A 27,108-nucleotide genomic window follows, 5' to 3' on the forward strand; every position below is an offset into this window, starting at 1 on the left:
ACAGACAGAGAGACAGAGAGAGACAGAGACAGAGACAGAGAGACAGAGAGGCGAGGGTACAGTAAAAAGTCCTCAGTTGTACAGCCACAGTAATGGCATGAGAAACACCTACCAGCAGCAATCTAGTGAAAACTCTTGCAGAAGTGGTAATAATTTCACTTTCTAACAACCCACCAAAAATATCTCCATGAATCTGCATCTTAGAAAAGGACTTTTCTTCCTTTAATAAAAAAAAAAATATATTTGTAATGGTCTCATAGAGAACCCTCCCCTTCAATTGAAAAAAATACTTGGTTTTCTCTTTTTCTTTCTCTTCTCAATCCCTTTTAATCATTTATCCATTCATTTTCATTCGGTGTATAATATGTATTGATACTCTTAGGCCATGAGGTGACACAGGAATAGAGGCCATTGTGAGACAGAGGAAGCACAGTGCTGGAAAAAAAAACTGAGAAATTCTGAGATTATTCTTTGAAAGTAATGAGAGGAGGCAGAGAAGGAGCTGGAGACTTAAAAAGAAATGGTGCAGCAAATGTAAAAACCTACATGTGCGTATGAAAGAAACCAAATAGCTTAAAAACTTACAGTGCGTGCATGCATGCATGCGTGTGCGCATTTGAGTGTGTGTGTGTGTGTGTGTGTGTGTGTGTGTGTGTGTGTGTGTCTATGTCTGTGTCTGTGTATGTCTGTGTGACTGTGTGTAGAAAATCTAATAAGGTCTTGATGTTGTGAACACAATAAGCTGTCTGAATTCTGAAGGGACAGGACAATCCCTACAGAACACAAAGACTGGCATGCATCAACTTCTGAGAAAACAAGTTACAAAATGAACTGGAGCCCAGTAGAGCTGAAGGGAGACCAGTTCAAGGGAGGCTGGGTACAGAGGCCTCCCCTTTGCCAGATCTTGCCTTCCCTGTGCATTCGCAAGCACTTTTTCTTCAGTCTCCTCCAGGGTTGGCTCCACAGCTACTCTGTTCCTTACAAAGATGTTCATGCTTTTCCACTGGACCAATAAGCATACTTAGCGGCGATAACACGGCAGATCTACCTCATGTTCTTACTTCTTCTCCAGTTCCCTCCACAGATACGGTAGCTGCTTCTCTTGTGTGCACTCCCTGGTCCCCTCCACCCATTCCTAGCCTTTGAAATCGGTCCTTTCTACTCTCTACTGAAAACTCTCTCCGGGTTACCCCTGACTAGCAATAATGATCCACTCTCAACCATCATCCTTCTTCCAGAAGCATCACTCATCACTAAACAAAACAGCGCCACATCCCCATTTTTGACAGAACAGCACAGCAGGGACATTCTATGATCTCTGAATAACTCGTGGTCTCCTTTCAAGGTTCCCTTCTGTCCCTTCCACTTCTGATGATGAAAGCAGGCATCTCCAATCTTTATCCTTTGGACTTCTGTCTTGTTTTATTCTTTCCCTTGGTGAAAATGTGTCACTCATCAACTATATCTCCCATTCCCTGCTGTGTTTTCTAGAATGATAAAAAATGTCTATGAATATTTAAATATGCAGAAATCAACAATTCTTTGACACTCCTAGTTAGTGATTAAGATCTGACTTCCTCCCGTATTCTCCTGGTTATGTTAATATATGGTTGGAACCATGAGAAAATCTTTGCTTCTTGCAACTCTCTAGAGTTACTGACTTGACACCTGACCAGATTTGAGGCTGGTCACTCAGTCACAGGACTGACTCCAAATTCGAATGTTCAGGGTGTCCTTTGTTTCTTTGTCTTTTTTTTTGGGGGGGGGGTGTTTTTTGAGACAGGGTTTCTCTGTGTAGTTTTGGTGCCTGTCCTGGATCTCACTCTGTAAACCAGGCTGACCTTGAACTCACAGAGATCCGCCTGGCTCTGCACCCACCCTGTACCCCCCCCCCCCCCCGCAGTGCTGGAATTAAAGGTGTGCCCACCACTGCCCAGCCCTTTCCCTTTGTTTAAATCCTTTAAAAAAACATTAAAAAATTCACATATGCTATAAAATGTATCCTCTTAAATCCTTAAGTATATACAATGCATATTTTGAGACACTTGTCTAAACCCTGCTTGCCTATTGATTCCTAAGCTGTTGCCTGTACCTTGACATCCACCCACACTTAGATTTTCTCTGAAGTTCACATACCACCTTTAGATACACTGTTCATTTTCTAACTTGTGTTTTTTTTCGGAGACCATGAGGGATATTTAGCCCACTATACTGAGTACTTTAGTAAATGTGACCTTAACATGAGCCCCTAATACCAACTACAGGTTGGTATAAAATTTTCCCTACCTCAACCTCCAAAAAAATCCAGATTCAAGTTAATGAGACGATAAAATCTTAGATTTACCTTTTCTGTCTCAGTACTGAGTCATATTTACAAAGCCCCTAGACCATCCTTCACCCTGGGCATGGTCTACTACGTCTTTCTAGTATTGTCAAAACTCAGCTTGTCTGTGAAACGTCAGAATCCAGCCTATGACTTTGTTTTCTACTCTTCCCTCTGTCTAAAGTCTCTTCCAAGTTGTAAGCCCCAGTCAAGTTCTCTAGAAATAAACCTTCATGATCTTTCTGAAAGCTGTCTTAAGCCCAGGAAGTTTCATCTCCTCCATCATGCTAGCCCTTATTATAAGTAGATGCTTTTTAAAACATCCCAAATGAAAATTATTTCTCATTATAATTATTCAGAAGATATATTAGAATGTTATGTCTCAAAATTAGTAGGTATTATTAGATTCAATGCTTTTCTTCTATACGGAAAGGAAGTGAGGTTCACAAAAACGAGGCACCAAATCGATGGTAAAGACAGGATTGAACTGGGAAGTGTTTTCTTTCTGTTTCTGTTCTACGTCATACCCTACACTCATTCACTAGTGTTACGGAGTGAAATTGTATACCTTTTTCTCCAAGACATGTTGAAGTCCTACCCCTTATGTCTCAGAGTGTGACTTTATTTGGAAGTAGATTTGTGACAGATGTAATTAATTAAGACGAGGCCACACTGGAGTTGAGTGGGCCCCTAATCCAGTATGAGTAAAGTCCTTAGAAGAATGATGCTGTGAAAGGATGTTATGAAGAGAGGTACCTGGAGCGTCATACCCAAGGGAACCTGCGATGGGAGTGCAAGGATTCTGGGGTTCAGAGACAGGATGGCATCCAGAAACACTTTGATTTCAGGCTTCTCATCTCCATAATTATGAGACAACCAATGTCTTTGGGTTTAAGTGACTCAGATTATGGTACTTCATCACACAATCTCAGGAGACTGGGAGAACTGGGGAGGCAGAACGTCATAGCATCTGAAAGCTCTGGAGTCACATTAACCCCATTTGTTAACTTGTTTGCTTTGGGATTTAGTGTCCCTCCCTGAAAATGACTATATTAGTACTTTCTTCCTAAGGTTAACAAGGAGCTCCAGTGATCATGTGAAACCTTTTTTTTTTTTCCAGACATGATGGATTCAGCCATAGGGGTGGTCATTTTTTAATTTTCCAGAAGAGTTGTTCAGCTCCATTGTCCCTATTAATTGCACTTAATATTTGTCCTCACAAAGTAGGTAAACAACTGTTGTTGCAGTGAATATCAAATCTGCCTACTGTAGTGCTGTATTTTCACAGTGAAGTGGAATTTTAGAATCAGCCAAAACTTGGAGAGGCTGACCTGTCACTCAGAGGTGGATCTGCTTATCTATAGGTAAAGATCGAAATGCTACCTGATAAATTTTTAAGTACCGGATGTTACGATTAACACCATGTTGTAGATGAGGACTTGGAGAATTGAGTTGAGTGAGGAGTGGATGTAGTTAGGATTTGGGGCCCTGATTAAATACACAGGTGTGCTCACTTGTTAGTTCATTGTCTTTCTCTACAGGGAACATAAACTGATATGGTCAAAGACGGCTTGACTTGTTATTCCACATCTCCAGTTCTAAAACAGTACCTGACATGCGGTGAGCACTGTTTGCGTAGAAGAGTGAGTGATGAATCTGAGGGTTAGTGAGGTCCAACTCTAAGGCAACGTCAGGAAATGACAAGAACTCTTTTTGCTCTCTAAGGAATCCTGGCTTTCTCCTTCCTGGACCAGTGTCCTCTGTATGCCTTCCCAAGCAATTTGCTATGCAGAATTTGATCTGACTTATCACGACCTTTTCTACCTTCACTTTTTTTTTGTCTCATTGGGATCCTTAGTGTATGAGCAATCTTATGTATCTCCCATATATGTATATATGTATATATATATGTGTATATATGTGTATATATGTATATATGTATATATATATATATATATATATATATATATATATATATATTAAGGGAATGCTATTGTTGCAGGTGGTTAGGATCCTGGCCAGGTGCCTCCAGATGCTTGATTTCTTTACTCAAAGAAGTAAAAATAAGGGCTCACACAGATTTGCTGAAGTAGCAAAGATAACTTTATTTGGAAACAAGTGATAGTACAGATTAGAGAGAGAGAGGCTGTCAAAAGATTGACAGCTGGCCACATGAGCAAGATACTCTAAAGCCGTGGTTCTCAACCTTCTTAATGCTATAAACCTTTAATACAGTTCCTCGTATTGCAGTGACCCCTAACCATACATTTACTTTTTGTTGTTACTTCAAACCTGTAATTTTGCTACTGTTATGAATTGTGTGTAAATGTCGGATATGCAAATGGTCTTAAGGGATCCCTGTGAAATGGTCATTCAGACCCCAAAGGGATTGCAACCCACAGGTTGAGAACCACTACTCTAAGGCCTCAGGTCAAAGTCTGGGTCTCTTTTTATGGGTTTTAAAGGCAGATATAGTTTGTCTTACTATGCACTCAGAACCATTTCAGGCTGAATTGGCCCTTCCTTTGTTCATACAAGATCCATTGGGCATGTATTTGAATGGAAACTTTCTAAACTTGATCGTCATAAAAGGCAGAAAAATATATACCATTGTTCAGAGAGGGGTGTATGTGTAGTCCAGAACTGGAGGTTTTCTGTGTGGAGAGGGGTGTGTGCACACAGTGTGTACAGGTAAAAGTGTCAGCCTGCCAAGTGCATTATGACAGGAGGAGGGGTCACATAAGCAAAACCAAACAGAGTCTTGGGTTGGTCTCCCTATCCCACTGTCCCCATCTTTCCTGTCCTCTTTGTCACCTCTCTGTCAATGAATTTCTACCTTGAGCAGACGTATTGTGCTAGAAATGGAACTTTACCGTGCTTTTTCATAGTTTAACTGCATTTGTGTGAATGGTCTTCAAATACGGGGCCCGTGCACAGTAGGCCTTCAGGAAATGTCAGCAAAGAGGTGTGTAGCTGCCCCGAATGAGCTGGGTTGCCTGATGTGCATGCCATGCCTGTGGATGGCTCTGAGCTAGCTGATTAAAGCCATTTTCAATTTTTATAATGAAGTGTACATATGGTAAAATCACTGCTCATTCTGAAAGAATTTCAGACAAATTCAAGCCTGCATACCTTAGACAGACTTTAATGAAGTCTTGATGAAGTTCGTATTTACACAGAATGTGCAAACTTCCCTACATTTCATCATTTTATTTGTGGGGCTCTCTCTTGTCCTTTCAGGGGTGTGCCAATACGGGTGTACCTTTCTCCTCTGAGCAGTTTTGTTTCTTGTACAAATGGAATTGAAAACCCGAGTGAGAAATCCTCTGAAATGGAAGCCACCAGGAGCTGGGCTGAGAGGAGAGTTGTGCCGCCTGCTCTTTCTTGAGTCTGTGGCCTTTTGCGGGGGGGAAAGAATGTTTTGGTTTCACTTTTCCCATTGGCTTCCTTTGGATATTTTTTTTCTCGAGGCAGGCAGCCTTGGTAAAAGGATAAGCTCACATTTTAAAATGAGATCTCTGTTCTCTGATACACACTATGCCAGAGTTGGAAGTCGGCAAGGTGAGTTGTACCTTGTCCGCTTTATACTTTCAGATACTTGTTTAAAATGTGAAACATAATTTTGACTTACTGAGGTTTAATAGTCTATAATGGTAAATTGTTTTGTGAATCTGTTACATATGTATAAGGGTATTAACAAAAAAAAAATTTACACCTTTCAACTAAGTCCCCGAAAGCTTGTGGTGTTTAGGATCCAAAGAATAGATAGACTTTAATAATCATGAGTCAGGACAAATGAATTTGGTGATGTAGAGCGGGCCTGGTCATATGCCCTGAAGGGCATAGCCACCTTTCTACCACTATCTCCCTCCCCCAGCATGCATAGCATGCAGCATCTGAACACTGTGGTAAGGGAGACGTTCTCCAACTGTGCGTGTTACCGGTGGGAATGGGCACAACAGTCTCCAACAAAGCCCCTAATGCCAAACACCGTAAATAGACTGAATCGGTAGATCACAGATTTGTTTTGAAATACATGGTCTCATTTGTTGGATATAGGGCCATAGAAAAGTTACTTAACTTTCTAAGTCCCCTAGTCTTCTCCTCGTGGGTGACACTATCTAAGCTTACATGTGTGACAGTCAGTTTTTGTCAGTGTGACACAAACTAGAGGCATCTGGCAAGAGGGACCCACAGCTGAGGAACTGCTTCCATCAGATTGGCTCGAGTGCATGTCTGTGGGGGTGTCTTCATGATGAATGATGGCTTGGGAGGACTCAGCCCAGCGGAGGCAGTGTCAGCCCTGGGCAGATGGTCCTGGGCAGGGTAAGAGAGCAGGCTGAGCAAGCTGTGGGGAGCAAACCAGTGAGCAGAGTTCTTCCGTGGCCTCTGGTTCAGTTCCTGCCTTCAGGTTCCTGCCTTGGTTTCCCTTGATGGTTGTTTGTGACCTGTGAGTCAAATCAGCTATTTTGTCTCCAACTTGTTTTTGGTCGTGGTGTTTTTCACAGTAACAGAAACAACCCAGAACAACATATAAGACATGAATCAACTCACATGCTTGAACACATCAATGGCGGTGGCCAGAGTCGGCAGATGCAATGCTGTGTGCTTAAGAATCTGGCTTTGAAATGGACCTGCACAAAGCACGTTGTGTCTGTTAGAGTACATTTATTTTGATACTCATATACAGCCCATAGTTTTCTTCTCAACCCTCCTTCCTTATATTTTTGTCCAGGAAAGCATTTAAAGTCACCTGTCCTCTGGTAACAGGTCGTTGTCACTGTCCCTATGACAACTGTATACAGTTTAACGTTTTCCTGGTTGTGAAAAATAATCCCTATCCCATCAAGACTGTGTGTTTGATGGGGAAATATAAGTCTGTCTTTTTTCATAAAAGCCTGGGATTTGTCATGCATGTAGCTTATTCATCAACTTTGATACTCTATTTTTCTAGACAAACCTTATAACCTTGCTAACCTGCCTCACAGCTGTGCTTGACAAACTGAAATTGGAATCTGCTCTTATGAATATGCCTGAGAGAGAACAGGTTATTTGGTCAATTCAGGGCAGGTGAGTCAGGAGAAAGGAACATCCTAATGGCCGTGAATAATCTATATGAAGGAAAAAATGTGTTTACTTCAATAGCAATATTACTTCTGGGCACTGGTGCTTCTGTTTTGTAAGCATGAAAAAGCAGGTGTGTTGTTTAGCTAGTGGTGGATACTCCTGGAAAACAAAAGAACAACCTTGTCTAAAACAGGGCTTGCTGTGACCCTCACAGGCCTCTCCAGGGAGAAGGGACATTGCCCAGGACTGCTATCAGGAGTCCTAGTTCAGGGGTAGAGTTGAGTGCTTGCTATCTATCTATCTATCTATTATCTATCTATCTATCTATCTATCTATCTATCTATCTATCTATCTATCTATCTATATCTATCTCACCCCCACACACCCCACCCCCACACATACACGGTTTGAATTTTCTAGAGATAGCAATGACTATCTTAGTGTTGCTATGGGATCAAATTAAGCACTAGATGAGAGAGCTTTGAAAAACTTCAAGATTTTAAAGGGCGGGAAAATTACATTATTATCTCCCAAAGGAAAATATCACCAACATATTCTCATTGCATTCGGCCCCTCTTGGGAAAAGAATGCAAAAAATGAACCATAAATGTGGTTACCAGAAATAACTCCTTCTTTCATTAAAAAGTTACCATATAGCATGCTCTACAGATGTGAAGTTACAAAGTTATGTTTCAAAATGCTGATAGAAGCCCAAAAGTGCGTTGTCACAGTTGAATTTCCTCTGGATGTTGCTGCGTCTTTAACAAGCAGTAGGGAATTTAAGGGCATTCCAAGAGCTTCAGAGGCAAGCCTGGCCCTCACCTAGTGGAAAAGTGAGCAGCAATTTAGCCCAAGTGCACAAACGCTCCTGGAGACACAGAACAGGAAATTAACTTCTTTTTGGCAGGCAAAGCATCAGGGAGAAAGCAGACTTTCCCAAGGAGCAGCGAGGCTTTCCTACTGATGCTCCCAGGGCAGGAGTGATTTCTCTTGTTTCTCTCTTTCCCTGCTTTATCAATATCTTCTAGAACTATCTTTATCTTTTTTTTTTCCTGAGCAAACATTAACAATGCATCTGAAATTTCCCACAGTATAAGAGAAATCAATTTGCCCAAGGATTTTAGAGCTGTTTGAAGCTGACAGACTTGGGGTAGATTAGTTCTGTTTATAAAGGAGTAAGTGGGGGTGGGGAGCAGGAAGAGGCAAGCTTACTCTTTCTCTTACAAGGAAACATTAAAATAATGTATCTGCTCTGAAAATTGATGGGGAAGATAAATCTATTTGTGGAAACATAATCTTTCAAATATAGAAACCTCAAGACTCTCACATGTCTCTTATTTTAATCTGAATTTCTTTCCATATTCTTATTTTATTTACTGTATGTATATGGGTGTTTTGTCTGCATACATGTCTACAAGAACATCTGATCCTCTTGATCTGAAGTTATAGACAATTGTGAGCTGCCATGTGGGTGCTGGGACTCTAACCCAGGTCCTTCAGAAGATCAGCCAGTGCTCTTAACTGCTGAGCCATCTCTCCAGCCCCTTCTCACTTATCTTAGCATAAAAACATTGACCTCTTAAAAAGAAGCTTTTTAAAATCCGTGATAATAGAGGGAGAGTGCCTCATCACACAGTGGTGTGCACACAGTCCTAAGCACGTGTCTTAGCAAAATCCTAAATGGTGGAACCAAGCATTTGCCACAATGTGACCAAATTCTATGAGGCCCAGCATTAAAGTAAAACCTCTCAGTAACTTGCTGAAAGGAGGTCAGGGCAGAGATCATGCACATAACATGGCAGGTAAATGGACCAGTGGGAGGCACCGTCAGTTTATGCTTTACATCCAGTATAGAATTTCCTATAGTGGCCAACAGTCCTGTAGACTGGCTATTGGATCCTTGAATTCTGATATCCTCACCAGTGTTTTACCTCTCCTCCCATTTCCTCCTCCACTTAAAAGATACTTACTTCCTGCTTGGTTGAGAAGATTAAAACAATCTGCCCTGTCAAAAGGGAAGATTTCTGCTCGACATGTTAGCAGCTAAGCTCTAGGAAGGGAACTTGTTTTTCTCATCAGCCATAGAAAAATAGCCAAAAGCCTCAACAGAGCTTCATCCTTCACACAAAGCTTTCCACACAACCTGGCTCACAGAGCAAGGAACTTGAAATTTCGATATCAGTCTGAATTGACCACTATTTATGTTCTAGTATCTTTAGATTTATTGCCAAGTTTTGATTCTGAGAGCAAGGAGCTGGAGTCTATTCATTTACCTTCTAGAATGAGTTTGTAATTTGGACACTTGAAGTCTTTCTTGAAAGGAACATCTGCAGCATCTGGTAGTATGAGCAGCTGGTAAGGCTATCGAAGAAGAAAAGTGTCACTCAGGGTCACCTGCAAAGGTGAGCCAAGGTTATAGCCTAGAAGCGCCCAATACAGAATGAGATAAGGAGCCAAGAGAGCGTGAACAGCCACGTGGGCACTAGAAGAAGCAAGAAAATAGAACAAGTGGTAAGATACACACGTCTGTGGAAAACCACTATTTCCATGTGGGATGTGGTTCTTGAATACTAAGTATGCCCTCTCCCATTTTTCTTACCACGCTGGCTCCTCTATGGGTGATACAAGGGTTTCTCTGGGTTTACAGGCAGGTGCCTCTATCTGATATCCAAGTCTGGGATTCAACAAGAACTGGAGCTGACCTCAGCTGCCCCAGAGATACGGGAACACCTGCATGGAGTGTGTCTTGCATGCATTGTCATGCATCCTTACCAATCTGTGCAGTGCATGGAGCCATGAATTTGGGGAGAGGGTCCAGATAACTGGCTATGAATGCTAAGGGGAAAAAGGAAAGGAGGAGCAGCCAGAGAGGCAACATGCGTGGTTTGGATCACAGATAATAAACGTAGGCTAAGGAACCCATCCTCCTCTCTCTGGGGGTATAAATATGGTACACAGTGGACAGAAAAATCTCTCAATCCCGAAGTCAGTGCTTGAATTCTACACTCATATCCGGCAGGTGCTTCCTTAGGCTGGACTCTGCCCAGAGGAGAACATGTGTGCTCTGATGCCAGAAAGAGATTCCAGGCTGGCTGCCACGCGTTTTTTCGTGGTGACCCACCGCAGAGGTGACCTGCAGAGAGGATAGCAGGCCTAGGACAGTTGGGGAGATAAACAGGACCGGAAGTGGGAACACAGGCAGCAAGCTTGGTCATTGGTAATACAGGAGGGAGAGAGAGAAGACTGAAATGGACCCTGGCATTGCAGCATCCGGGAACGGAATGAATGGAGACTGTGGGAAGGTCCACAGATTATCCAATAGTGACCATCATTTCTAAGCCGTAGCAGGGGACGTAACGTTCAATGTGTAGCTTCTCACATCCTAATGTGTGAATTTACCTACAGAATATTATTACAAAACTGAAAATCAAAGCATATTTACATACAATTAAGGATGAATTGCCCATTTTTTTGTCTAGCCTCTAAATCTAAGAAGTACGTATGCCCATTAAATATGTGTGATATTGAAAAAGACATATTTTTTCCTTACAATATTCTTAGTACGACGTTTTTTAAATTGAAGACTAATGTAATTCCGTGATTGTTTTTTGATGCTTCAGCATCCCTAGTATGTCAGTACCCCTTTTTCTTATTATGCTTGTAATCTGACAGAACCTCTATGAATAGACATTCTCAAAACTTGTAGGGTTATTATTGAAATTTATTATTTCAAGAGGGCCTGTTATCTACAACCTCTTTGTAAGACATTTATTTAATCAAGTTCTACATTCGTGAAGGACTGTACATTTTGCAGGCTTCCATATGAATTGTCTTTTGATCCTGTCAGTGGCGTGAATGGAAAGATGGGAGGTGACGTGCTGAGGACAGATGAGTAGATTGGAGAACCAGAGAGAGAGAGAGAGAGAGAGAGAGAGAGAGAGAGAGAGAGAGAGAGAGAGAATGCAGAGAAGGTGATGAATGGGGTCTGGGAATTAGAGAGAGACTTGCAACTCAGCAGGCCTTCGGGTGTTGCTGGAAAAGCTTCAAACTCAGATCCGGAGCATCAGGCATCTGTGAAGATCTCTGGCCACTGCATGGTGCTTAGGTACTGATGTTGTGGTAATGGCCCCAGTGGCCTTTCCTTTCTGTTCCATTCACTTTGGAGGGACTTGCTATTTTAAGGCTGAGTGGCTGAATTAACTCCTTGTTTAGGCACCAGGGGACAGAGACTTGCTATTATTTTAACATATTTCAAAAGAACAAGGTCTTTCCTTGTCCATGCCTTGTTATTTCACAAGGGTGGATTGTCAGTTCCACATTTTCTTTATTACGGACGATGCCCTGTAAGAAGTGCTGACACTAAGGAACCTCAGAGGGCAAGAAGGACCCGCCAAGTCAGTCGGAGGAGAGCTTTTGTTCTCGCATAAGCTGGTGTGACCAGGGCTTGGGCTGCAAAGAAACCGACTTCCTACTTCTGTTCAACTTTATTGGAGTTCAAAGGCGTAGCACAGGGAAGGGTCGGGGTGTAGAGGAAGAAGACGGAAGGAAGGTGGAGAGGCTAAAGTGGGATGCTCAGGAAAGGAATGGCTTTCATTTGCTCCGCAGTACAGAGTAGCTACAAATCAGCCAAGCGCATTCCCTCCCGATCTCATTTCTCGATGAGAGTTTCTTGTTTTCTTTTGGTTTTTTTTTTTTTTTTTTTTTTTCCTAAAGCTGTCTTGGAGGAAGCTATCTGACCAGCACCTCCCAGTTATAGCTGTGTTTTTATCCCCTCTGCTGGGCCTTTGTTATGTCTGCAGAGTTATAGGGAGCAGAAAACTGATGGCCCACAGCTGTGCGTGGTGGGTGGCATCTCAAGGCAAGGAGTCTTGGATTAGCCTGAGGAATCCCTTCCAAAGGAGGCTGGAAACGGGCTTTCTATTACTTTCAAAACAGAGAGAGGAAGAGAGAGGGGGAGTGGGAATTTGGGAAAAGCAGAGAAGGGAGATGGGATAAGTTCTTTGGTGTTGCCTGAAACGGAGGGCCATCTCAGTGGGAACAGAGATAGGGTGGCAGGACCCAGGGAAGGCCTCAAGGAGAAGTTGTTTTCATTGTGTTCTTGGCATCCTTTTGAATTTCTCTTGTATCCAAGATCCATACTGTGTGTGAGCCTTATCCTGCAGGAGGAGCCAGTGGACACAGACATGATGCCTCACACAGCATGGTGTGTCCTTGCTGAAGTTTGCAGGCTTAGAAGCTGTTTCGTTCATGCATTTTTCCTGTCGTCTTGCAGCTTGCTCCTCTCCATTCTCTGCTCTCTTCCTTTCCTCAAACCCAGCAACTGTACAGTGTGACCCCCTGCAGGAAGGCACCATGTGGCTCCAAAGGTTTGGGTAGAGTGACCTGGGAAACCTTTAGCCGTTACCTGCAGGTCGCGTACTTAATGTTTTATAGATGTGAAGTCTTTCCTGATAAGCAAACATCATATCATGTTCTCTAGATGTTAGTATTTCAGATGGTCCTCCAGGACACATACAGCTTGCATCACTTATCAACAAATATTTGTGCAGATAGCTTGGTCCAGCTGGGTCTACTGTTCCCTGCCTTTCCCCCGGCTCTGTCCTTTATTTTAATTAGTAGGTTGGGATATACTTGGCTGTTTACTGAATGTCCTCAAAGCATTCCTGGAATAGGATTTGACCATGCTTTCTGCCTCCCTGTGCCTCTGCTTCACCAAGCCTGGCTCCCCAGAGCACAGTCACTAGCTCAGCCTCACAGTTCTTTCCCAGGCTTCCTCTGTGGTCAGATGCCACCTCAGTGAAGGGTTCACTCTTCCCTTCTTGCAGAGTCACTCGGGTTACTGCCCCACCTACATAGTTTTAAAATTCCTTTTCTGTATGACATGAGATTAGCCTCTAGGTTTTAGGAAATCTTGTGATTTAGATAGTCAAAGTCTGTCTGACCTTCTAGAATCCTATCCAGACACTCATACTCCCAGAAAACAGTAAAACAAGGAACACCTTTCCTCTGCCTGTTCCTTCAGCTCCCCTTTCCATGCTGTGTCTTTCAGTGGGAGGAATCATTAAAGTTAGACCTGCCTATAAAAATCAGCATGAACTGGTCAACTTTTATCATCTTGACTATCAGGTCTGGGTTTCCTCTTGGCTGCTTAACAAGCCCGTAGTGATACTGCCACTACTCTTTTCTAGAAACTCACCATTTCCAGCTATTTCTTATTGCTTACTTGACTATATTTGCCACTTACTATAAAGAAGGACCATGGTACCGACCTTCAAGGGTCTTTCGATTTCTTTTCTCATCCATTTTTTCTGCTTTGAATAATGGTCTCTGTCTGCTTTCACATGTCATATTCACAAGACAGATGAGCAGCAATGCCATGCCATCTGAGAGGGTTCCTTCTGGAGCCATTCTTTGGCAGACCAGAATCACTGTCTCCATTGGAAGTCACGATGCTCAACTCCATCAAATACTTACTGCTGGACATCCTCAGCAAGGCCTGGAACTTCACCAAGCCTTTCCACTGGTGCCTTTCCCAGAATCTAGCACCATGGCTGCCATGCTTGAAAAATATCAGACAGGTTAGTGAATGAATGGCGAAAGAGGGCAAGAGGGAGCCAGAGCAAGTGAGAGAGATCCCTGTTTCCCCAGCTCCTTCTGGCTGGGCCTTGCCTGACTTCACTGTGGTTAGAACTGGTGGCAGAGGCCTTCTGGTGTTCTGTGGGTTACTCGCCTCTATGAGGGAAGCCTCTCTGTTGCAACACAAGCTCCCAGACAGTGTTCTGCTTTACTGTCCTAAAAGCAATGAAGCCAGCTGACTTTATACTGAATACTTGAATCAAAATAACCCTTTTCTCCAAAATAACTTTTTTTTTTCAAAATAACTCCAGGATACAATTTAGTAGTATAACCCAAAGACCCTTTGCTCTGAAAAAATGTGGTCATCCAGTGAGCAACTGGAGAGTCACTTGGATCTGCTGTAAGAGTCACTGACATTTCACTTAAACCTTCCTTATTTATTACTAGTATGTGTATGAAGGGGGACGTGTGCATGCTACAGAGTGTATGTGTAGGTCAGAGTACAACCTTGCTGAGTCGGTTCTCTCCTTCAATGGCTTCTGGAGATCAAACTGAGGTTTTCAGGCCTGTTCATCAAGTGCTGCTACCACTGAGCCATCTTTGGTCAGGAGACACTCTGGGAAGTCTCTCCCAGAAAGCCCAGTAAACCTGCTGGGTTCTTATTGTCTTGCAATTAGATTTTTAAGTAAAAATATGTTTGATATGTGTCCTGGAAAATCCCTTCCATTTTATTACCTACATTCTCTTAAATAAGTGTACATTTCCCCAAGGGGGAAAAGAATCTATTTTATTCTTATAGTGGAAAAATTAAAACATAATTCACTATGATAGAACTCTGTGATATTTTTAAAATGCCAAAAGGCTGGACCAAAAAGACAATTTAACTTCTAGTCATCTATGACACGCATCCAAAGCCTTTGATATGATTTGTACTTAAGCATCAAAAGTTCTCGTAAATATACAGTTACTTCAATAAATCCACCTAAAAGTCTTTTTGTCATGTGAAAAAAAAAGCAAGTTTTATTTTCTGGCCCTACAATATTTTAAAGAGCTGTATTTCTTGGGTTTGTGTAAGTTCTGGTGAAGAATTTGAAGGTAACTGAGAAATACAATACATTAAGAATATTTTCTTTACTCAGTATTTTACTGTAAATTGATTGTGTTTTTCAAATACAAACTCATTCTTGCTATTATTGCTATAATACAAAATCCTATTAGAATGTGTTCCTTGATATAAATTTTAACTACTTTCCATTGCCAACATATTAAAGTAGAAGATGTTTACATGCATCCATTCAAAACATATTTGTTATTGCATCTTTTGTGCCAAATATTGTCCTTAGGCTGGGAAAACAAAAGGGAACTCAACCAGACACAAACCTATTTCCCTTCTGATATAGGGAGGCAGGCAGTGAACACAATAAGTAAACAAACAAATAATTCATGTGTATTAGAGATAATGACCCTTTGCACTCTAGGGGAGAATCTGCCACCATTGTTTTGATAAATGATCATAGCATCATACTACTTTCTGAATAATTTATCCTTCTATCCATAGGTTAGTGCAACTCTCAGCCCTCATCAAAGAAACATCTTATTGTAATACATTGTGGTTAACATAGAGCTCACAACTAGTCCAAGGACAGAGAACAAGGACTGTGGCGTGCTCAGCCCTAGACAGCACAGCAATATCATCATTTCCTCCTGGCAAGTCTCAGAGAGCATTGCAGAAGAGGGTGTGGAAAGATTGTCAGAGCATGGGGTCAGGGAGACTCTTGCAAATTAAGATCTTCTGGACATAAACATGGCTGCTACACTCATGACCCGCCCGCAGCTGTGGCTGCCTGAACAAGATCAAGCATGGATGAGCGAGGGGCTCGTGAAGACTCACCCCTACCTGCTAACTACTGGCAGTTGATGAGTGCTAGCGGAGGGAAAGCCAAGGGTATGGCCTCTAGTAGACTGCCTATGCTCCACAGGGTAGCACTGTACCTGTAGACGTACAGGTGGATTTCATTTCACTCTCAGGATTATGAAGGAAAAAAAATAGGATGTGAAGTTGTGAGGAGGGTGTGGAGGAGGTCTGGAGGAAGTTGGAGCAGGGTAAAGGGGTGGGTATGATCAAAATACATCATATACATGTATGAAAATTTCAAAGAAAAGATCAAATAAAAATTCAAAAAGCAGCATTGAAAGGAATAAAAGAATGAAGAGAGGGAGGGAGGGAAGGAGGAAAGAAGAAGTTACTTCTATGAAAGAAACACTGATCCATCTCTCCCTGGCTCTTAACAATCTTTCAATCTCCTCTTCTGCATAGCTTTCTGAGCCCTGAGGGAAGGATTGGGATAAAGATTCCCCATTTAGGACTGAATGTTCCAAAATATCTCACTTTCTGCACATTATCCAGTTATGAGTCTCTCTCTGTGTTAGTTCTTATCCACCGCAAGAAGAAGCTTCTTCGCTGATGATGGTTGAGCAAGATCCTGCACTATGGCTATAACATTGTTAGGAATCATTTTAGTGCTGTGTTCCTTTAGCAGAAGAGCATTTAGTTTTCCTGCAGGCCCATGGGTCTATCCAGTCTTAGGTTCTTGGCCATCCAAGCAAGTGGCCCAAGTTCCAGCTCACGGAGTAGGCCTTAAATCCAATCAGAGAGAGGCCGGTCACCCACACAACTTTTGTGATATGTGCATTTTTTTGTGTGTGTATGCCTGTTTCCCTACATGCATGTGTGTGTACCACATGTATAGCTGGTGTCTGTGGATGCTGGGCATTCAATTCCCTGGAACTGGAATTGCAGGTAGTTTTGATCTGCCATGTGGGTGCATGGAAAAAAACCCGGGTCTTCTCTAAAACTGGAATGTGCTTTTAACTATTGCTGCCCAGCCCCTGTGCACTGGTTTTGAAAACAGTTATGTACTATTGAACCAGGGGAGGAGCAGAAGAGCCTCCCTCTACTGTTGGCTCAGAAAGCTATGCAGAAGAGGAGATTGAAAGATTGTTAAGAGCCAGGGAGAGATGGATCACTATGGAGAAACAATGTCCTCCAGGCCCGACAGGACTACTCCACCTGTGGACTCTGCAGCAGCTAGAACAGGGCCTGCACACATTCAAGCTAGAAGGAGTCGCAGCACAGACAGGGAGAAGTGGACTTGGGCTGCTATCCCAACCAAGAAGCTATCTGCAGTTGGCATTGGCTTGCAAAGGAAAAGTTAGCTTTCTCCATTGGAGTCTTACTGGGTATCTAAAGCACGTTTCAGGACAGGCCCTATGCCCGGTAGTAGATGACCAACACAAACCCAACTCAATGGGATTTTTGTAGACTTTCTGTCTCATGTTGCTTTGTTTGGGCAGTTTTGACTTACTGGACTTTTGCTTCTGTGATTTCTGATTTTGAATTTTTATGTGTGTCTGTTTCTTCATTTTTTTTTCTGGTTTGTTTGGATTTTTGCTTGTTTGTTTGTTTTTCTGTTTGTTTTCTAAAGAGAGGAGGAAAGGGCATGGATTTGGGGAGGTGGGGAGGTGGGGAGGTGGGGAGGATCTGGGAGGAGTTGGGGGAGGGAGACTCCATAATCAAAATATGTTCTATGAAACAACTTTTTTCAATAAAAAAGAAAAAGTGCACATAATATTTTAATAAAAGTAGACTTCTATTTGAATAAGAAATGACCCTTATAAAAGAAAGCATAGCAAGCATATGAATATATAGTTTATTATTAATACACCTTTTATGACAGAGACCAAACCTTATCCACTTATAGAATTCCTAATACAAAGGCACAGCTATAATACAATATTATAGTTCAAATTTATGTATGTTTTAGCATCATTCAGTGTTATTGATGCTTCATTTTTTTCCAATCCAAGCTCATGAGGTAGGATTTGTTCTTTTAGCTACACATATGAGATCCCTCGCATGTGGACAGATTAAAAAACTTGACCTAGTATGTAAAGCAAGCAAACAGCCGAGCCAGAATTCAAGTCCATGTTTTTGATGATCACTCTGTCTCTCCTTTTGCTCTCCATTGCCCCATCAAACACTCCTAGTATTTTATTACAATAACCTGCCTTCGCTTTACCTAAGACGATATAAAGATTTCAGATTTTGAAGTCTTTCCAGTAAAAATAATGTGCTCATCTATAAAAAGGCTCTCAGGTAGTCTAGCAAAGTGATTTCTGAGGAAGAACTTTGCAAATCTCTCAATAAGAAAGATAGGCAAATAATTCTGGTCAGCAGGATTGTGAGCCCACAGGTAAGTTGTAGTGGAGAACAGTGGCTAAATGCGGGATTCCACTGAAGATAGGCCTTTGAAACTGAAGGTGTAATCACAAGCTTATTTCCCCCAGTGCGGCTTCTCGAATTTGATAATCCAGCGTTTGTTGGCACAGTTGACTAATTGTTTACACAGTTTCTGTTTCACTTATGAAGCATGTGCACCTGTCATTGGACTAGCTAAAACTGTCCCTGCCCTGTGGTATTGGGCCACTCTGCTGATACAGTGTGTTCTAAATGTTACAAGGTCAAGAGCAGTTTATACTACAGGATAGGACAACACAGTTTTACTGACGATCTCATTTCCGTTATTTGCTATAGTCTCAGAAGTGAATTCGAATTTTAGGTCAAGTTAAGGGAGGCTGTAATAAAACATAGCCAGAACTTCTGCGCTATTTAAAATGTGTCCAGTAAAAAGACGTGCTGGTAAAAGGTACACTGTTCTTGCTTCAACTGATGTTGGTTGGTGAAAATGAGGAGTGGTTGCTTTCAAAGTGAAAACGACTGAAGAGTTTAAGATACTCTCTGCGCGTGTCCGATGCCCGTCCTTGGGCCAGCTGAAATAGAGAGAAGCATCCTGTGGTTAGGGAAAAAACAGTGCAAGAAGGGAAATGCTGGATCCTCGTATTTCACTTGAGTGTCACTGATATATTTGGAAGCTCAGTCTCCCCTTTCACCCAGACGCCTGTTTGTTTACTTTGGCCTAGTGAGGGCCACACATTCCCTATAATCCCATATCTATCAAAAGACACAGCCTATGCTCAGTTCCAGACACTCCTTACAAGTTTGCATGCAATCGCATTTTCTCGGGAATCATGTCCCAGTTTGCAGATAAATTCTTGGAGTTTAAATAGTGTGCTAGTCAGTTTTTGTCAGCTTGACACAAACTGGAGTTATTTGGGAAGAGGTAAATTTGAGTGAGATGATGCCTTCAACAGACTGGCCTATAAACAAGCCTGTGGGGGCATTTTCTTGATTGATAGTTGAAGATCTCAGCCCACTGTGGGCACCAACCCCATTCAGGTGGTTCAGTAAGCAGGGTCCGTTGTATTTCAAAAACAGCGGGAAGGAGTCACACCACGCAACAGGGCCCACATGGGAGGTTTCTTGAGGGGAGGGGAGAGAAGGGGCAGAGTCTGGGCCCTGGGGAAGAGAGCAAAGGATGAGAAAGAGAAAGAGACGGGAGGTGGGCAAGGCCCGCCTTTTATAAGGAAATGTAGTGAACGTGCACAGGGGTTGCTCTTAGTGGCTGCAGCTGAGGTCTATCCTGTCAGGACCCTAAGGGCAGGCCAGTACAGATGCCTAAATGCTAACATGCCTCCCTTTTGTTTATTATAAAAAGGTGAGGAGTGATAAAGGGGTAGCGGGTGAGGCAGGGACGAGGGCAGGTGTTTTCGAAACTCCTTCCTGTTGACCTGGGGGATGTCAATTATCTTTGGGGGACCTGAGAAAACTAGGGTGCTGGCCATGTCCTAGGATAACTGGCTGTTTCACTTCACTGTCCAGGGTCTGTGGAACTGTCTGGCACCACTTGGACCTGGCAAGATGTTGTTCGAGGTGGAGCCAAGTTGATTCCCTGGAGCTCACAAAAAAATCATGATGAAGTCACCAGCCGATATGGAGGAGAGCCAAGTGGCTGCCGTTTAAAATATGTTTTTCAAAACAATAGTTAACATACACATATACACAGAGTTGAATCCAAGTTACATACACATATACACAGAACCCAGCTTATATTTACACATATAGGGTTAAATTCAAATCTCACACACACACACACACACACACACACACACACACACACACACACACACACACACATTAAACAGGAGTTGAATAAAGTAAAAGAAAGGGAAAACCAGTGTGTGCTGAGCCAGATGAAGCTGGCTTCTCCATCTCTGACTCACCTCACACATTGCAGCAAACGGACAGGACACTTACACAGAGAGAGAGAGAGTAGACAGACGCAAGCAGGTCTTGGAGCAAAGAAAGAGAAAGAAAGTGGAGAATTCTCTGTTCCCCGACTGCCTAGTCCAAAGAATACTGAGGTCAGTCTCACATCCAGGGGAATGGTCAGAGGTGGGGAGCCCCACCGGAAAATCAATTGTTGGTATTGAACGGAAAGCAAAGCTGTCTGTGAATGAGAAAGCAGATTTGTTGCAGGTGGAAGCGAGCAGATCCGCCGGTGCAGATAAGTTACTAGCGTGAAGTGGGTACCTTTGGCGGGCCCTGCCAAGGTATGCCGCTAAGCAAACATGCCACACACAGCAGAATTAGTGCGAGAGGTTTGTTGGGACGGGGAGAGCCAAAGAGTGAAAGGGTGCATTGGAGTGGGGACTTGAGAGCGACAGGCAGGCAAGAGGAAGAGAAGCGAGAGAAAGGAAAGGACAAGAGAGGCAAGGAGAGGAGTAAGAGGCAAGAGACAGTCAAAGAGAACATGCTCTGTCTGGCGGGCACTTTTAAAGGGTGCGTGCGCACGCCATGGAAAGGGCTCTGGAGACAGGAGATGATGTAACTGCTTTGGCAGAGGCTGGGCAGGGGACATGCAGCTTAACAGGGATGCACAGCAGCAGACTTCCCAGCTAGCAGGAGCTGAGTCGAGCAGGAAGAAAGAACAGAAAGAAGGACTTGGGAAAAGCTTGAAAACAGGGTACCCCCTTCCATCTATTGAATGGCTGGCAGAAGTTGAAAAGGTCCCGGTGAAATACTGGGATATGGGGTGCCGGTAAATGGCCATTTGGATTGATCTCTTAGAGGTATTAGGGCAAAGGCAGATAAGTTTAGCCCTTAAGTCGGGTGGTAGGTATGGGGGTAGGCTCATTTTCCGTGAGTGAGGTAGAGAAGATCCAAGGGCTGGAATCTCTAGTGTCCCAGAAATTCAGCCAGGACTGGTGAGGAGGCACAGGCTGCTCAGTGGATCCTCATCCAAAATAGAAGGGGCGGATGGGTTAAGAGCCCGAGGGAGACACAGTCGCCTGGTTCCAGGACTTCGAGAAAATCCAGAAGGCGAGGGCTGTGCTTGAGAAATGAAGCCTCACTCGTGGGAAATGGCCAGAAGTGAAGAAGGGGGAGGGGGGGTAGCAGTTGTTGGTGTTGGATGGAGAGTCCCAGCGATCTGCTGGGTGGGAAAGTAGGGCTGTCGGGCAGACCGGGTTCCAGGATCTTGGCACATCTCAGACTGCTGGGAGAGCCCATCTGAGTCTTGGCACCAAATACTGTATTTCAAAAATGGCGGGAAGGAGTCACGCCATACAACAGGGCCCACATGGGAGGTTTATTGAGGGGAGGGGAGAAAGGAGGCAAAGAAAAGGGCAGAGACCGGGCTCTGGGGATGAGAGTGTAGGAAGAGAAAGAAACCAGAGGTGGGCAAGGCCTGCCTTTTATAGGATAATGTAGTGAATGTGCACAGAGGTTGCTTTTAGTGGCTGCAGCTGAGGATATATCCTGTCAGAACCCTAAGGGCAGGCCAGTACAGATGCCTAAATGTTAACAGTGTCCCTTCACGGTCTCCGTTGTAGTTACTGCCTCTAGGTTCCTGTCTTGAGTGTCTGCTCTGGCTTCCCCCAGTGATGGATTATCGTCTGTAATCTAAATCCTTTCTTCCCCAAGTTGGTGTTGGTCAGTGCTTTATTGCAAATAGGAAGCAAACTAGGACAGATAACGTCTTCATCCACAAAACACAATATTCTTTAGCATGGAGGAATCACTGCCTAAGGGTGTCTTTCCCAAAGTACCATGCACAGAAGGGGATGGTGTTCTGTTGCTTCGGGCCACACTCCGCACCCTTGCATGTGTCTCACCCAGCTCAAACTCAGGACATTTTCTCGGCCCCTCACTCTTCATGACACGGTACTATTTACAGACGCAGTGCCTGCTCTGTGGAAAGCATGGCTCTAAGTACTTTACACGTCTTAACTCTTTCGCCTTCCCAGCACCCAGAAGAAAGACATTGTCAAAGATCGCACAGACGGTGCTGGCAGGAACAAGGTGACATGTTTGGACCCTGTACTTCACTAGGCTAGGTCTATACATTTGCAGACAGCAGTAGTTTGCAGCTAGGTTGTCGGTGTCGTCTCTTCCATAGCACTGGGGTGAGGCTTCCCACCTCAGCTACGTCAGTTTAGCAACTCCCTTGCATACATGCCCAGAGCTTTGTCTCCCATGTGATTCTGGGTCCTGTCAAGTTGGCCATCAATATTCACCATGACGGACAGCACTGGCAGCCTTTCAGCTCTGAGTCTTTTCAAGGGTGTCCCTGTCCTCTCTGAGTCCATGTCCTATGTCAGATTTGCCTAAGTCTGATTAAAAGGTAGTGAGTTGGGACTCCTTTGAGGACAGTCATTACTGTTAATTTATGTTTTCAGCTACCCTGTCTTTCTAGGCAGCAGGTTCCCTGACGGAGCTCTGTGTTTTTAAACATTCATCTTTCCATAACAGTGAGAGCTGCTCAGTTGACCTTCAGTGCTTGCCTGAGATTGCCGTCCTCCTTGTCAGTGAATAGAAATCTGCTGAGTTTCATTCCTAGAGGAAATGGGAAAGATAACTTTCTGAATGGCCTTGGCCTGTGTTGATGGTGCCCTTCAGTGGGAAGATACTACTGTCTCACCTTGGATTTTGATGCCCTCTTTCTCTTCTTAGATTGAAGAATCCATTGAGACACACTTTGGCCGTCCCAGCAGAAGGGCCATCCTCTTCAGGCCCCTTTCGTACAGCAGAGCAGAGCTTCAGATGCACCAGCACCTCCTTGACCTGCATGGCTACAGTGTTGTCACTGTTGAAGAAAGACCTGGTGCTGGCCTAGATCTGGAGCTGTTGGATCAAGGTCAGAATAATAAGTAACTCTCAGAGTTGCTCCACATATGAACACGTTCTAGACTATGCTGCTAATTTTCTTCCTATCAAACTGTTTCACAAAACAAGGTTTTATCCATGATCAAATATCTCATATCGTATACACTCATACCTTTTCTTTTTTGCTTTTTTTTATTACCTTTTCTCAATTTGCTTTAGTTAGAGCTCTTTATTCTTGAAATGATTCTGTTTGCATTTTGGTAGCATTTTGGAGTCACATAGTTCATATTTAAATGCTACATTAAAAATGTTTATGTTTATGTATGTGAAACATATTCTTTCTAGGACTGAACTGCTCCATATTTTAAGAAAATTGCCACTTCATTTGATGGCAAGTAGAATGTGCTGGAAATTGTTTTGCAAAGCCAGTTGAAATGGGATTCACAGATGGTTCTAAATAGGAAAGTGGTGAGGACATTTATTATACATGCCATTAGTCATCAAGTATTTTCATTTCTATCATTTGAAGAGAAAAATAAGAAACAAGCGTTATAAAATTGCTTGAGAGAAAATTGAGTACATGAAGGAGGTTGAGAGAACAAAATGAGTAACCGCTACTACCTCCCCAAGAGCTAAACACAGGGCAGGTCCCACACTATACTCTGTATTCATGACCTTATTCAACACACTCTGTCACTGCCTGACTAAAATGAAGAAACATGAATGGAAACTGAGTCTTTCTGGGAAGAAATGGACCATAATGGTGTGAGGGAAGGATGGATGGGAGGCCCTGAGTCCCACGCTCATTTCCTGTGTTCTTCTTCTTTGCCCCTCTGCTGCCTTAGTCTCTTGTGGCTCATTATCCTGCACTGAACTCATGGGAGATACAGTGATGCACACTATGCATTCAGCATGAGCTAGTCACATTTTCATTTTTATGAAGACACAATATAGCCATCCCTCAGTGCCCACAGAGGATTGGCTCCAGGGCTTCCTGCAGACACCCAAACCCCTTTTATGAAATAGTGTAGTCTTTGCAAATAACCACCCACACACATATTTTGAATCATTTCTAGATCATTTATAATACCTAATACAACATACATATAACACACATCATTTTTATGCATAGAGCATTATTCAGGGAATGATGACAATAAAAAAACTGTTGACTTTCAATGCACATGTGAGAACTAAAAAAAAATTGTTAGTTGGGTGGTGGTGGCACATGCCTTTAATCCCAGCACTCGGGAGGCAGAGCCAGGCGGATCTCTGTGAGTTCGAGGCCAGCCTGGGCTACCAAGTGAGTTCCAGGAAAGGCGCAAAGCTGCACAGAGAAACCCTGTCTCAAAAAAAAAAAAAAATTGTTAAAGTAAAATTTGTGGAAGTGGGACCCCAAATATGGAAAGGTTTTGTGTGTGTGTGTGTGTGTGTGTGTGTGTGTGTGTGTGTGTGTGCATTTTCCTTTTTTTCCATAAGAAAGGGAAAAGAAACAATTTGAATTCACTGCTTTTTTTCAAAGGTAGTTTTATTTGGGAGAGAATAGTCAGATTCTGGTGCCCCATACTCTGGTAACGAGGGTAACAAGCTTGCTTCTCATTACTGGCCTGTGGGGGTGAAAGAAGATTGGAAAGATGTGTCTGAAAAGGGTGGATGATATTTGGCCCCGATCACCCTCACCCTTGGCTGGTGAAGCTCTCAGGGAGTAGAACCCACGAAGATCATTTGATGAGAGGGAAGACAATCGTCAGGTGTTGAGAGTACCGTTTGGAAGGCAGGCCTCTGTGAATGCAGCATACTGGTCTCTGTCCTGTAGGAGTGGCTTAGAAATCCAAACCAGAGACCTCTGCCTACAAGTAAGAAAAACATGGAGGAGCACACAAGCCCTGGAATATTGATAAGAGCTGAGAACAAAGTTGTGGTGAACTCTTTTGAGTTTTGTTGGGTTTGTTCTGTTACAAGGGAACAAGCTAAAGGCGCAGAGCATTTGGAAGTGCCGTCATCAAAACCTCATTAGAATAGAATAGACTAGAATACTGTGTCACCAGCATTACTGGCGTCACGCCACGTGTTCCTGGTGACATGCTATTGTGGTCTGAAATCCCTACATCCCACTACATCTTGATGCTGCCCCGACTTAGTATGGATACAATGTGGATTATCTGTGCATTTCACTTTCAATTCAATTTTAAATTTCTCCAGCTGCAAAACAGATGGATTGCATCACCTCTTTCTCCTGATGCCTGTGGGTCAGTTTGACACAGAATAGGGAGGGTGGCTTTGCGGCTTCCAAGTACTATGAAAGTGCAAAGGCAGATGAAGCAATAGAATCCGGCACCCGGAGCTGCTGCTGAGCCTGATGACCAGCGAAAACTGTGTAGTGACACTAGCATTTGTCGCGTAGATGATGATTCAGTTTCCTTTCCCACATTCTGCCAGCTTTAAAAACATCTTTCCAGCTCAGTTTAGCATTCTCTTACTCTGTTACCTAGTGCCTCCAGCAAAAGGATCAGTTTCACAATATCGGAAGTATGGAAATGGATTTTGGTCTGTAGATTTGCCTTCTAATTTTTTTCACTGTGGAGCACTGTGGAGACAATACCTGAAGGAAAATAGCCCTGTGATTCTAATCTAACGCGTATCACATGTGGAATTAAAAAGGAAATCGCAGCTTATTTTATATGACCACCAATTTAACCTATAAGCTACGTTTGAACTGTAAATACTACAGAAATACTTTTTTCAGAATGGAATTCTCATGATTCCTTTGCTGGCGCCCGGCTGACTGCCTCATTATTTTACCTCGGGTGCATCAGCAGAGAAGGAAGCTACGCCGATGCGTGTGAACTCGTGCCCCCCAGGCTGAGCAGCTTGGCAATGGAGACAACTCAGAAGGACCTGGAGTCCTGTCCTGCATGCCTTTTATTCTGCCATTGCCCTTTAGTCTTGGTGCTAACCTACAATATGAAAGCATGATATTAAAACAAAAGTAGATGCCCCCCACCCCACCCCACCAATGCTGCAGAGGGCACAGGGGCAAGGTTGATGTGTTGATAAAATGCATTCATGTACAAAGGAAAGTAAGGACGAGACCTATTTTCCTTAAAAAAAAACCTATTATTTTTACCTGTTCTTCTCTCTTGTCCTGACTTCACCCCAATCACTCTGCTGACCTCTCTTTTTGCGCCTTTTTCTGAGAGTCATTTTTTCAAAGTCTTTATAGGATGATAAAAATGATAAAAGTTAGAAAAATATATAAAAAGGGTCATGGGCCAGACAGGCAGCATTCTACTTTTAAATATAATCATTCATGCTGGTAGAGTAACTACATTTTGTTGTTGGTGGTATTTGTTTGTCTGGGTTTTTTTGTTGTTGTTTTGGGGTTGGGTTTTTTTTTTGTGTGTGTGTGTGTGTGTGTGTGTGTGTGTGTATGTGTGAGAATGTTGCCCTTACAGGCCAGAAGATTTGTTAGATTCCCTGGAACTGGAGTTACAGACAGTTGCAAGCTCCATGTGTATGCTGGGAATAGAACTCCCATCCTTCAGGACAGCAGCCAAGGCTCTTAGCCATTCTGACTCATCTCCCCAGTCCTGGGTTTTGTATTTTATTTGTGTGTGTGTGTGTGTGCATTTGGTTTTTTAATTCTATTTCTTTTTATTTATTTATTTTTATTTTGCAATACAATTCAGTTCTACATATCAGCCACGGATTCCCTTGTTCTCCCCTCTCCTGCCCCCTCACCTTCCCCCCAGCCCACCCCCTATTCCCACCTCCTCCAGGGCAAAGCCTCCCCCGAGGACTGAGATCAACCTGGTAGACTCAGTCCACGCAGGTTCAGTCCCCTCCTTCCAGAACGAGCCAAGTGATCCTGCATAGGCCCCAGGTTTCAAACAGCCAACTCATGCAATGAGCACAGGACCCGGTCCCACTGCCTGGATGCCTCCCAAACAGATCAAGCCAATCAACTGTCTCACCCATTCAGAGGGCCTGATCCAGTTGGTGACCCCTCAGCCATTGGTTCATAGTTCATGTGTTTCCATTCGTTTGGCTATTTGTCCCTGTGCTTTATCCAACCTTG

At 43.2% G+C, this 27,108-nt stretch overlaps 1 protein-coding gene across 3 annotated transcripts in view; it reads left to right on the forward strand.

Annotated features, from left to right (window-relative positions):
• Window positions 1-27,108, forward strand: part of Cped1 (cadherin like and PC-esterase domain containing 1) — a 274,567-nt gene that overhangs the window by 5,827 nt on the left and 241,632 nt on the right. For all 3 annotated transcript variants that reach the window (XM_052721212.1, XM_052721210.1, XM_052721211.1), the window contains one exon: window positions 22,878-23,061. In XM_052721212.1, coding sequence (XP_052577172.1) covers window positions 22,878-23,061 — 184 coding nt within the window. The remainder of the gene's footprint in view (window positions 1-22,877; window positions 23,062-27,108) is intronic.

Source organism: Peromyscus californicus, unplaced genomic scaffold, assembly GCF_007827085.1.
Source record: "Peromyscus californicus insignis strain IS unplaced genomic scaffold, ASM782708v3 Scaffold_6__1_contigs__length_162567912, whole genome shotgun sequence".
In the NCBI taxonomy this organism is placed as follows: Eukaryota; Metazoa; Chordata; class Mammalia; order Rodentia; family Cricetidae; genus Peromyscus; species Peromyscus californicus.